At 40.4% G+C, this 13646-nt stretch overlaps 1 protein-coding gene across 1 annotated transcript in view; it reads right to left on the reverse strand.

Moving 5' to 3' along the window:
* The window catches only part of EEIG2 (EEIG family member 2), a 75434-nt gene that overhangs the window by 12302 nt on the left and 49486 nt on the right, over window positions 1-13646 (reverse strand). Inside the window, exons 5-6 of the mRNA XM_011753905.2 lie at window positions 11336-11382; window positions 2315-2418 (exon numbers count right to left, since the gene is read on the reverse strand). Coding sequence (XP_011752207.1) covers window positions 2315-2418; window positions 11336-11382 — 151 coding nt within the window. The remainder of the gene's footprint in view (window positions 1-2314; window positions 2419-11335; window positions 11383-13646) is intronic.

Raw genomic sequence — 13646 nt, forward strand, 5'->3', positions numbered from 1 at the left:
ATACTGTACAAGGTATAGGAAGTACAAAATAAGTAAGACAAAATACATGCTTAGAGTTTAGAGGTAGAAGCAAAACTTATACAATGTGGTAAGTACAAAAATACAAGCACCAAAAGGCAGCTGTTAAGAGCTCCAAAGGACAGTGCATCTGACACAACCTGGTAATGGGGGAAAGACTTCACAGAGGAGGTTAACCCCAGGACTTGAGCAATGTTTGGGAACTTCTGAGCAAGGAAAAGCACCAGGAATAGCATGCCTTGTTTGTAGGGAAGCAGATTGTTTGGTAAAGTTGGCATATAGGGTAGTGTAGTATAACAACTGAGGGCAAAGAGGCTAGAAAGATGAGTAGATGCCTGTTGATGAAGAACTTTCTATGAGTTTAAAGAAGGAAGCAGTTCAGTGGCTTCAAGGAAGGATGTGACATGATCAGATCTACATTTTGGGAAGAAGACTTTGGCAACAGGATAAACGGGGGGCGTATGAGTGAAGGTTTTCATAGTAATCCGGCTGAGAGTGAGAGATGTTTCCTAGGTACAAATAGCAGGACTCAATAACAAAGCAGAAGTTTGTGTCAGGAAAACTGAGGTAGAAAAGACAGGAGGAAAAGGTAGGAAGACTTGTGCTAGATATGCGGAATTAGACACCTAAGGATGCCTATTCAACAGTCACTCAACATCTACTGTGTCCCGGGCCTTCTGCTGGAGATACAGAGATAAATAAGACCTGATCATGAAAAACTTAAGAGTCTGGCCGGGGAGAAAGAGAAACAGATGAATTTCAGTGTAACATTTGGTATGAAGTGGACCTTTCCCCAAAGCATTTGATCACATTTACATCAAACAATCATGTTTACATTTATGTGACAGATAAAGCCAAGGGTATAGATGGCATTGCTCAAGGAAGTGAGGGGACCAAACCCTGTGGAACGTCAATATGTAAAGGGAAGTCGGAGGAAGATGAAGAAGACTCTAAAAAGCTAGAAAAGGAAAGGTCAGAGAGGAGCCGAGGGAAGAGAAAGCGTCAAGAAAGAATAACTGGCCATCAGATGAGACCAGAACAAATATCCACAGGAGTTGACAATCATGTATCTGGGGATAGCATCAAGAGAGGGCAGACAATGGAAGCCAGATGGCTACTGTGTTCAGGAATAAATGGTATATTATTTCTAGAAGTTTTGGCTATAAGAAATGTATGGTACATATATCATCTCTTGCTGATCTCTCTCTCTCTCTCTCTACACACACACACACACACACACACACACACACACAGAGAGAGAGAGAGGTCTCTATATATTTGGGGCAGGGTGGGGAAAGACACAGAGCATGTGAGCACATGTGCCAGCCTGCTGGAGCCTAAGGGAGAGCAGTAGATAGAGAAGGATGTAGGGCTAAGGAGTTTTTGTTTTTATTTTTTCAATATGAGAAAGAATTCAGAATATTTACATGCTGAAGAGAAGGAGCTAATGGAATGGTTACAAGTTCCCAAAAGATCCACTGATCCCAAAACAGGACATTTCAGAGTCACCATTATTTATAAGAAACCATATATTTGCATATTTTAAAAGGTAGTGAAAGGGTTAATTATATCACTTCACCTTTCTTTCCCTTCTTTCCAACAATACATCCTGTTCCCATAATACTGAAGACAGAAGGAAGCTCCTAAGTCCTTTTCCTCCTGTGACCTTGACATTTTCCCCACCACGCTTTTACTTCTGGAGCAGATTCTGACTGCTGCCAGAAGTGTGCCTGGAAATGTGCATCTCAAGGTGTGGTCAGGGACTAGCAGCATCAGGGTCTTGTGGGAATGTCTTAGTAATACAAAACTTCAGGCTCTAAGCCAGATCTACTGAATCAAACACTCTGGCTGCTGCGCCCGCAACCTGTGTTTTCACAAGCCCTCCAGGTGACTGATGCACACTAGGGCTTGAGAACCACTGACAGAGGGAAAGCGATTCATGGAAGAGGAGCAACACCTGAGAGGCAGAAGTTGCTTTACAGAAGTTGCAGGGTAATGGAATAGGAAAAATGGAAAAAATCCTGTAGTATTCTGTTGTACTTGTGGGGGGTAGATGCATACAGTGATGACCGGAGTGTCATTGTAACATCTAGTTTTTAATCTGTCAGAGCACAATACTTTAGACTAAATAAAGCACTGGACCAACCAAGAATTACATAATTAAAACTGCTGATTCTTATTGGCCTGTTTCAAGTCAAATATCCACACAATTTTAAATCTGGAAGGGCTTTGGGAATTTTTAGGGCATCAAGTAGTCTCTCACAAATTACAAAACCAGTAAGCCACACATCCATACCTGCTATTCCAAGATGCACTTTGAGAGTCTCTCCACCTTTTCTATCTTCTTGCAAAGATTCAGATTCGCCAGCAATTGGTATAGACATTGAAGTGGAGGGAGGCCTGTAAAAAACATTTGCAAACTGGAGTTGTGGGGGAGCCTCAAAGTTGGCAACACAGTCATTGATTGGTAAGCTGAGGAAGCCCTGGCATAAACTGCTGGGTAATGTTACCCCTTTGAGGGTGAAAGTCATAAAGATCAGCAGATAACGTATAAGCATCTTTTCAAATTTGAATACAATTCATAAGAGAAAAAGGTTTTTTTTTACATAACAAGAAAAGGGCATTGTCTCCATAGAGTCCTAAAAAGAGAGGCCTCTGTCAGTGTGAACCCGGCACTGGTCAAGGGAGTGTTGCTCTGTCAACTCAGGATGGCACCTTTCAGCTGAGGAAGGCGGCGCCAAGCCCTTTTGAATCAGGCTGGGAGGAGAATGCCTCGTGCCTCCTGCTTTAGAGCCTGTGTTCCCTGGCTGGCTCCACTTGCTTCTTGAATAGTATCCACGGTTTTATCTTCTACCTTCATCTCTGTAAACAGTTCATCTGCCCAGGGAGAGTCTACAGAGAGGCCCAGTTGTTTAGATTTGCTTTTTGGATTGGATTCTCTGGGAGTAGTAATGGATCTATTTTCATTGGTTAATTCAAACTCTTATTCCACATAAAAGCTGTGAAGCAAGGAGGGGTAAGTTTAATTTCGAACAGTTTTTTTTCCTTTAAAAAATTTTGGCCAGGTGCAGTGGCTCACGCCTGTAATCCCAGCACTTTGGGAGGCCGAGGCGGGTGGATCACCTGAGGTCAGGAGTTCCAGACAAGCCTGGCCAACATGGTGAAACCCAGTCTCAACTAAAAACACAAAAATTAGCCAGCCATGGTGGCGTGCATCTGTAATTCCAGCTACGCAGGAGGCTGAGGCAGGAGAATCGCTTGAACCCAGGAGGCAGAGGTTGCAGCGAGCCAAGATCGCGCCATTGCACTCCAGCCTGGGCGACAGCGAGACTCCGTCTCAAAAAAAGTCTATTTTTTATTTTTTTATTTTTGTAGATACATAGTAGGTATATATATTTATGAGTTACATGAGATATTTTGATACAGGCATGCCATGCATAATAATCACATTAGGGTAAATGGGGTATCCATCACCTCAAGCATTTATCCTTTCTTACAAACAGTCCAATTATACTCTTATTTTTTACTTATTTATTTTGAGACAGGGTCTCGCTTTATCACCCAGGTTGGAGTGCAGTGGTGCAATCATGGCTCACTGCAGTCTCCACTTCTCCAGCTCAAGTAATCCTTCTGCCTTAGTTCCCCAATTAGTGGGGACTATAGGCACACAGAACCATGCCTGGCTTTTTAAAAAAATATTTAGTAGAGACTTAAAAATTCTTTTCTGTAGAGATGGGGGGGTTCTCCCTATGTTGTCCAGGCTGGTCTCGAACTCCTGGGTTCAAGCAATCCATATGCCTCAGCCTCTCAAAGTGCTGGGATGACAGATGTGAGCCATGGCACCCAGACTCTTTCAGTTATTTTAAAATGTACAATAAATTATTGTTGACTGTCGTCATCCCATTGTGTTTTCTTTTTATCATAGGGATTTTTATTAGAAAACATCCCTAACCTTATAAAAACTTTTTTTTTTTTTTTTTTTTTTTCTGGTTACCTTAATTTATTATTTCACCTACCCTCCACGTCCAAGGTCAATATGGACAAGGCGACACCAATATTACCCTTTTTATGTCGCAAAACACCTCTCAGAACATATTTTCATGTTTCCTAAACTCAAAGATGTAGAAGTGTGTTAAACAATTACTAGGGATCTCAAAGGGACACCTCATTGCAGGTAGGCAATGAAGGTAATTTGATTTTTAAAAACATGAATAAGAGCTATAGTATCTGTTACATAGTTGCTTCCTTTTATTCTTTTTTTTTAAAATTTATTTATTATTATTGTACTTTAAGTTGTAGGGTACATGTGCATAACGTGCAGGTTTGTTACATATGTATACTTGTGCCATGTTGGTGTGCTGCACCCATCAACTCATCATTTACATCAGGTATAACTCCCAATGCAATCCCTCCCCCCTCCCCCCTCCCCATGATAGGCCCCTGTGTGTGATGTTCCCCTTCCTGAGTCCAAGTGATCTCATTGTTCAGTTCCCACCTATGAGTGAGAACATGCGGTGTTTGGTTTTCTGTTCTTGTGATAGTTTGCTAAGAATGATGGTTTCCAGCTGCATCCATGTCCCTACAAAGGATGCAAACTCATCCTTTTTGATGGCTGCATAGTATTCCATGGTGTATATGTGCCACATTTTCTTAATCCAATCGAGACAGGGTCTTGTTATGTTGCCCAGGCTGGTCTCTAACTCTTGGCCTCAAGTGATCCTCCCACCTTGACCTGAAGTGCTGGGATTACAGGTATGAGCTACCATGCCCAGCCAATCCCTAACCTTTTGAGGCTGATATTGCAGAGGAAAACCATATCTTCCTAGAAACTATCCCTTGGTGACCTGAGATAAAACAGGGAGGTGGTTGAAGGAATAATGAAGCTGACCTGCTTTATGGCAATTCTTAAATTCTTACCCTGTTATCTTAATGGAGTTCTCAGGCTACTCGGATTCTTGGGGATAGAGACATTTAAGATTGCTATTAAATCTACTGCATTTATTGACTACTTCCAGCCTAGGATCTCCTAAATTCTAGACTTAGATATCCTATTGAGACACTTTCAAGTATTTGTCCTTGAAACTCATATATATGAAACTCAGTATATACCCAACTAAACTCATGTTTCCCCAAACCTGCTTTCTTCTTTTACTCTCTCTGTAAATGTCATTGTAATCCACAAAGTCACCAAAACTAGAATTATGGATATCACCTCTGCCTCCTTCCTAATAACATTTTCCCATATCCAATCAATTTCCAAATCCCAGATCCTCATTTAGTATTTTTCCTACTTATCATCTCGTTTCCATCTTTACTAATTACTGGAGTTTTGGCTTTGTACCTTTCTCCGGGCTGACTGCAAGGGTCTCCTTGCTGGTCTGCCAACCTCTACTCCATGCTACTGTCACTGGTCTTTCTGAAACATGCCTCTGAACATGTTACTCTCTTATTTAAAACCCTTCCATAGCTTCTTCGGCATAAAACTCAAATCCCTTAGAATTTGCAGTCTGGCCTAGACCTGCCTCTTTGATTACCAACAATTATATATATTTTTTTCTTTTTTTTTTTGAGACGGAGTTTCGCTCTTGTTTCCCAGGCTGGAGTGCAATGGCCCGATCTCGGCTCACTGCAGCCTCTGCCTCCTGGGTTGAAGTGATTCTCCTGCCTCAGCCTCCCGAGTAGCTGGGATTACAGGTGCCCGTCACCATGCCTAGCTAATTTTTGTATTTTTATTAGAGACAAGGTTTTGCCACGTTGGCCAGGCTGGTCTCGAACTCCTGGCCTCAGGTGATCCGCCCACCCCGGCCTCCCAAAGTGTTGGGATTACAGGCATGAGCCACCATGCCCAGCCCGTATTTTCAAATAATGTAAAATAGCTTTGTGGAAAAACAAAACAAAACAAAACACACTGCATTAAATATTTAATGGGAAAAACTAATATAAAGAAGAAACACAAAGAACGGTGCCTATAGTCATAGTCATTAATCACTGACAGCTGACTCACGCCTGCATGTCTAAAAATTATTACCTTTTTAATGCCAGTTTCTTTCACAGGTGACCTGGTTACAATGTCTCTATCCCCTCTGTGTCTTACACCTGTTTTCCAGCCCTCAGCCCTCCCAAACATTGGCCCCTTCCTTCTCTATTCCCCTCTGGCTCCATTCTCCCTTCCAGCCTGACTCCACAGCCACAACTCTTTAAGCAACACCTTCAATTTGGCACCCCTTGTTCTGCTGTCTCAAGTTGAAGAACTGCAACCCTTCATAATATCAGCCATCTGTACTAACTGCTCCATTACTGGGGCAACTAAGCACTATGGAGAAAATTCATTGGCTATGGGGACTAATAGTAAAGCAAATTTAGAATCCAAAATCTTAGCTGGGCCTTGGCAGCTCTCTTAGCTCCCTGGACAACTCAGTCTTGTTGAATAAATAATCACTGAGTGCTTGCCATGTGCCAGTTTTTGTTCTATTACCTCTTTTGTTCTGAAAATGCTTTTATATCCGTCATCTGAAATCACTTAATATAGATCAAGTATAGAAAAAGAGATGGGATTAATTTGATTGCATTATAGTAATGTTAAGAATGTGTGAAAAATGACCTCATAAAATGACAATATTACCTACTCGACACTTCTTAAATACTCAATGCCCTGTAATGATGGCATAAACTTGTGCAAACTGTTTTCTGTCCTGGGGTGTCCCTACCTACCTCCTGTGCTTAGTAAATTCCTACTCATCCCTTAAACTTAGCTCAGCATCCCCTTCTCAGTAAAGATTTCCCTGGTTTCTAAGGAACTGTGGCTAGGGATCCTATCCTGTGTGCCCCAGTGACATTGTATGCTGTTTGCCTGTCTCCCACATAATCAATGAATCCCTTCAGAGCAGGGGCTGGTCTTTTCTAGCTTGTTAAGTCTTGGCATGTGGCAGGCAATCAATACACATGTACTGAATGAATGACTGCATCCTGGGACCCTGGAAGAAATAATTCCTTAACCTCCTAGTCTCAATGTCCTTACTCAAAAACATGGATAATATTTACATTACAGAGTTGTTTTAAAAATTGAGAGACAGTAACATTCATGAAATCATTTTCACAAATGATAATTTCCTTCCTTTTGGAATATGAACACGTCAGAACCTTGCTATTCGAGAGACTTATATCACCCCTAGATCTGCTTTGCCACATCACCCCTAGATCTGCTTTGCCACCAGATTCCCAAATGCCAGCAGAGTATACAATTTCTCTCTTAAAATATCTTTTTTCTTTATCAGCACTTTTCAGAGTGAGTTTCATTCTTTTACAAGAGTTGGTGGATATTTGATGAGTTGTAGAGAACTATGAAATAAAGTTTAGGGTAGGTGGTTAGGCTGACTTACCAGCTGTCTTCTTCATAAATTCTGATCTTATAGTATAAAATTGGTGCTTCAAAAGAATTATACAATCTATGTCACAGATCTTCTGCTCAGAAAATATTAAAACTAGGATTTAAACTTGAGACTAAGGATCTGCTGTACTCTTGTTTCTCAAGTAAATTAAAAAAATTTATATCATGAAAAATTTAAAGATAGACAAAAGCAGAGAATAGTAGAATGAAGCCCTCCAGCAGTTATTTATATCTTCGTACTGGACAAAGATACTCAGTAAAGTCACTCGACTGCTCTGTGCCTCAGTTTCCTCATCTGTACAATAAGAACTTGGATTACAGCAACACTTTTAAAACTGGTTTCATGATATCTTTTAGGGTCTTGTAGAAACAGATAGGGGAGAGTGCCCAGTAGAAAATTTATTCTCATCTTACCTAAGTTGGAGGGGATATAGAGTAAAATTTTATATACTAGGATTCATAATATATTTGCTTTATTTTTTGAGACAGGTCTCACTCTGTCACCCAGCCTGGAGTGCAGTGGCATGATCTTGGCTCACTGCAACCTCCGCTTCCTGGGCTCAAGTGATCCTCCCACCTCAGACTCCTGAGTAGCTGGGACTACAGGTGCACCACCATGCCTGGCTAATTTTTAAATTTATTTTTTGGTAGGGACAGGGTTTCACCATGTTGCCCAGGCTGGTCGTGAACTCCTAGGCTCAAGTGACCCACCTGCCTTGGCCTCCCAAAGTGTGGGATTACAGGCATAAGCCACCATGCCTGGCCTCATATTATATTCGAACACAGGATTTTGTAGCTAAATAATCTGAAAAAAAAAATCACTGGATTAGACAACTTCCAACATTCTTTTCAGCTCTAAAGTAATGTGAATTTACATATTTGATATATATTTAAATATAACCTGATAAAATGAATTTACTTTTTACATCAGTAGCTAAAATGTTTTTTCTCTTCAGTACATATTCAGGATGTGCAAGTATATGAATGTGTTAGAATTTCCCCTTTTTCAATGACATTTGAACAATTTCAGAGAGAAAAGAAAAACTATTGAGGATTTGATTCTCGAAAAATACTTTTATGTATTTGGAATTAGGTAATGTCTGCTTATTTTTATGAATTATAAAAGTCTTTCTCTGTAAATATAAACTCCAGATTGTCAGAATTAAATTTATGGAGATAATAGAAAACATTAGATGATCTATTTTCAAGTTCTTCAATATGTGAGTTTAAGTAGAGAGAGAAAAGAGCAGAGAAAGGGCAAGAAAGGGAATATCCATAAAAAGTTCATGAGAAGGAATGATCAATTTATTTTCTTCTGCTAAGTTTTGCTGCTCATTCTCTTATTTTACCCTAAATCCTACTCCACTAGAAAAACAAACTGTTACCCGAGACACCAAAAATAGTATAGCAAAATTGGTTTGATCCCAAGAAAGCAGAAAATAAAGGAGTCAGGAAACCATGGTTTCTGAGAAGACAGCATAGGAAGGCTAAGTTATAGGAAGATGTGTGGTTTTAATCAAGAATTGTTTCTTTTTTTTTTTGAAACAGGGGCTTGCTCTGTCGCCCAGGCTGGTGTATAGTGGTGCAATCTCGGCTCACTGCAACCTCCACTTCCCAGGCTCAAGCAATCCTCCCCTTAGCTTCCCAAGTAGCTGGGACCACAGGCATGCATCACCATGCCTGATTTTTGTATTTTTTGTAGAGTGATCCTCCTGTCTCAGCCTGCCAAAGTACTGGGATTACAGGCATGAGCCACCGCGCCCGGCTAGGTGTTGCTTTCTAAGTTACAGCTATTAAAAACATGAAGTTGATATACAGGGAGGTAATGTTTTCTTTAGTTTTCTATGTGTATTTTTCTGATATTTCAATGATATCAATGAACTTTCATTTTTAATCATTAAGTGTCCTCAAGGCTGCTGAGAAGCAATCCTGCATTTCCCATTCCGTTCATGCTGACACTCTGTGAGACTTCTGCATACCTTCTCCTTTCTTCAAACCCCTTCCTCTATCTTCCCTGTCCTTGCTCTTCAATGAGCACCTTGTTTCCTACTGCACTAAGAAATCAGAAGCAATTAGAAAAGAACTTCTATATGCTTCCATTTCTCCTCTACCTGCGTCAGTAGCTACGTTCTCAGCCTTCCTCCCTTCCAACAATGCAAGGATGCCGTTCTAGCAACAGTCCCTTTTCTGGATCATCAGTTTCTCCCTCTTACTGAGCCAATACTATTGGTACTCAAATATGCTATACCATCTTCCATCTTAAAAATGAATAAAACCTGCCCTACTCCAAATCCTCTCTTTACTTATGACTCCATTTTTCTGTTTCTTTTTTACAGCAAAACCCCTCATAAGAACTGTTTATACTCACTGTCTCCAATTTTTCTCCTCCCAAAGTCTCTTTAACCCATGCTCAAAAGGCTTTAGTCTAAGGGCATTCTACCAAAGTGCCTGCCAAAGTCATCAACAGTTTCTGCACTGCAAATTCCAAGGGTCAATCCTCAGTCCTCATTTTCTGAAATCCACTACAGCAGCGTGTGAGGCAGGTGCTTATTCCTGCCTTTCTGAGGCCATTTCTTCATTTGGTTTTCAGGACAGGACTCTGCTTTGCTTTCCTCCTCCGATCACACTCATGGTTTCTTTGCTCCTTCTTCTTCCCAGTCTCCCTGACCTCTAACACGCTGGGGTGTCCCCACCTCAGTCTCTGGTCCTTTTCCATTTCTACTCGTTCCCTCCAGTTATTTATTCAAGTCTGATGGCTTTAATTACTACCTGTATGCGAATGATGTAATAATTTCCACACTTCTATCTCCTGCCCAGATCTCCCTACTGGACTCTAGTTGATCTATCCAATTGCCTACTTGACATGCCCCGCTGGATGTTAAATAGGGATCTCAAATTTAAAATGTCTGACACCCAAACTCCCAACTTGTTATCTCATCTCAACAAATGAGAGTGCCATTTGTCCAGTTACTCAGGCTCAAAACCTTGGATTACTGAAATAGCCTTTTATCTAATTATTTGTGCCCCTGTCCCCTTTGTTACTCCTACAGATTGTCTATTCCCTATCCAGCAGCCACAAGTCAGACAATTTTACTTCTCTGCTCAAAACTTCCAATAGCTTTTCCATCTCACTCAGAGTGTGAGTGGCAGTCCTTTTTATAATGGCCACAAGACTCCTTATCATCTGACCTCATCTCCTGTCACCCGCCTCTTTATTCACCCTGCTTTAGACCTGCTGCTCTCCAGGCAGCTACTTGAACGTGCCAAGAACACTTCTCCCTCAAGGTCTCTGTCCTCGTTTCCTCTACCTCAAATGCTCTTTCCCCTAATGCCGGTGTGACTTGCTTCCCACCTCCTTCAGGTCTCTACTCAAATATCATCTTTACCAGGGGGGCCTCCCTTGACTACTATGTATGTAATAGCGACACTTCTCTTCACCATGGCCCTCCCATCCTTTTTCTCCAAAGTGCTTATGACCATCGGTGTATTATGTATTTACTTGTTAGCTTATTGTCCATTTTCCTCTTAGAATATAAGCTCCAGGATGGCAAGGACTTAACCTATTTTGTTCATTGCGGTTTCTCTAGTATCTAGAATATGGCTTAGCACCTGGTAAGGCACTTGATAGGTATTTACTGAAGAAATGAGTATGTTCACAGAAGCTGTATTAAAAATTTTTGTTTATATAATTTTACCCAAAACCTGAAGATGATAAAAGACCTATAGCATTAATAATTTAGAGTATGGAGAATTCATTTGGTAATAGGTAAACATAACTTCTAAGAGGGTCAGGTCAGTCTCCCATGGATGAAACTATCTCTTAACTGGTATTTTCCCATAAGCACTACAAAATATTAATGTAAAAATTTAAACAAATAAATCTTTCTTATACTTTTAGATACATAATCCACTTATTGGGTATCAACTTACGTTTTAAAACATGGGTCACCAGACATCAGTTGCATACTGATCAAAACCTAAACATAAAACAAGAAACATCATGATTATAAAAAATTATAAAATGCTTCCTTCACAGCACCTAGTCTGATAATTTCTATTGGGAAAGCATTAACTAAAATGATTGTTGAATTGGGTTATATCCATGGGAGGCTAAGGCAGGAGGATTGTTTGAGCCCAGGAGTTTCAGGTTATAGTGAGCTATGGTCATCCAGCCTGCGCAACAGAGCAAGACCCTGTCTCTATTAAAAAAAAAAAAAAAAGAAGTGGGTTATATTCAATATTAAATTACTGCTCCATATAGATTAAAATAATTTTTAACATTCAAAACCTCAAAACTGTAAAAATCAGAACAGAAATAATGGAAACAAATAGCAATAATAATTCATCAGTAATAATCCTGTGGGTGTGTGGCCATGCTAATCTATCTGTCTTTACTCCCAAATTTCTGTGGTGCCTAAGTGTCTGGTAATGTTTTCCTTCAAGTTGCCACGTTGATGTTTCAAGGGATGCTGGCTGGTGGCTTCTAAGGGTAAAAAGCTTCTGGCCTTTGTTCCAGCTTTAGATCAGAATTCAAAGTTTTTTTTTTTTTTTAAATTCTTGAGATAAGGTCTTGCTCTGTCACCCAGGCTGAAGTGCAGTGGTGCTATCACAGATCACTGCAGTCTTAAACTCCTGGGCTCATGATCTTCCTGTCTCAGCCTTCTGAGTAGCTGGGACTATAGGTGCATGCCACACCTGGTGAATTCTTTTTTTTTTTTCCTTTGTAGAGATGGGGTCTTGCTTATGTTGTCCAAGCTGATCTTGAACTCCTGGCCTCAAGTGATCCTACCACCTTGGCCTCCCAAAGTGCTAGGATTATAGGTGTGAGCCACTGTGCCCAGTCAGGATTTAAAGCTTTTCTAATACTTTCTAAGATGCTGCTATTCTCTAGTTGCTGACTACCTTTAACAGTCAGTCATAGGACCTCTTTATGTTCTTATGGGAATAATAATGATAATGGTAACAGTAACAGTAACATTAACAACAATCATGATTTGAGAATTCATTATGTGCCAGGCATAAGCTACGTGTTTAATATGCATTATTTCCTTTAATTTTCAGTATTCCTATGAGAGAACAATATTTTCATTTTAACCTCAGGAGATTAAGTGATATTTTAAAAACCAGATAACTAGTAAAGGGCAGAGCTGAGATGTGATCCCAGGGCTGCACATAGCAAAATTCATAGTCTTAATGAATAAAATGATATGTACATTGTTGTATGTTCTCCAGTTAATGGCTGACATGTATCTTATATAAACTTATTTCATTCCTATCTCCTCACCCCAGCACCTCCATGACTATTCTTTTTCTCTTTAAATGGCAAATCTATCCTACTGCACTGATTTCCTCATCATCTCTTCTTTCATAGAACCCTGAGGTCTGCTTTCCAACTCCATCAAAACTGCACTGTTGAATATCATGGATGTCTCAGAAAGGAGATGGAGGTGGCACATACAGCTTTTAAGGAACTGAATAGTGAAGTAGAACAGAGATGTGAGACAGTAGTTGGAGAAGATGAGAGATTAATTTTTGTCCTTTTTTAAAATAAATATGGGAGATAGTGGAGCTGTTTCTTTATATGTTGATGAGGATGGTTCATTCGAGGTAGAGATGATGAGAAGAGGGGATAATCTAAGGGGTAAAGCTCTTGGTTAGGCAAACTTTGGATTCCAGAAGCCAAGAGGAAGGACTGACTTCTAATAGGAGAGGGGACATGCCATCCATTGTAACAGGAGACAAAAAGGATAAGGCAGGAGAGGCAGGTAAAGTCTGTAATGGGAAGATGAGGGAATTTGAGTTTAATGGCTTCTGTTTTCTCAACAGGATAAGGCAAGGCCAGTATCTGAGAGCAGGAATAGTGTGTTGGGATACGAGGAGAAAAAAGGTATGAGATAGAATATCTAAAATTGAGAAAGGAAGCATATGAAGGAAGTAGAGTATGACTGCCAGATGGCAGTGAGCACGGCTTCAGTAATGACAGCTAGTCTGGTTGTGTGATTCTCTTCAGCAATGCTCGGCATGCAAGGATAGATATTTAATAACTGAGTTCAACAAAAGTTGGGGATTATTCAGACAATGCAGGGAGACAGGGACAGAGGAGCCAGGAGTATTTTTTTTTTTTTTTAATGGGGTTCTCACTATGTTGCCCAGATTGGTCTTGAACTCCTGGCCTTATGGACCATGAAATTTAAGCTGGATAAAGAGGGAAGTGGAAGCAAGTCAGGGCTGATGGATAGTG

Source organism: Macaca nemestrina, chromosome 1, assembly GCF_043159975.1.
Source record: "Macaca nemestrina isolate mMacNem1 chromosome 1, mMacNem.hap1, whole genome shotgun sequence".
Classification (NCBI taxonomy): Eukaryota; Metazoa; Chordata; class Mammalia; order Primates; family Cercopithecidae; genus Macaca; species Macaca nemestrina.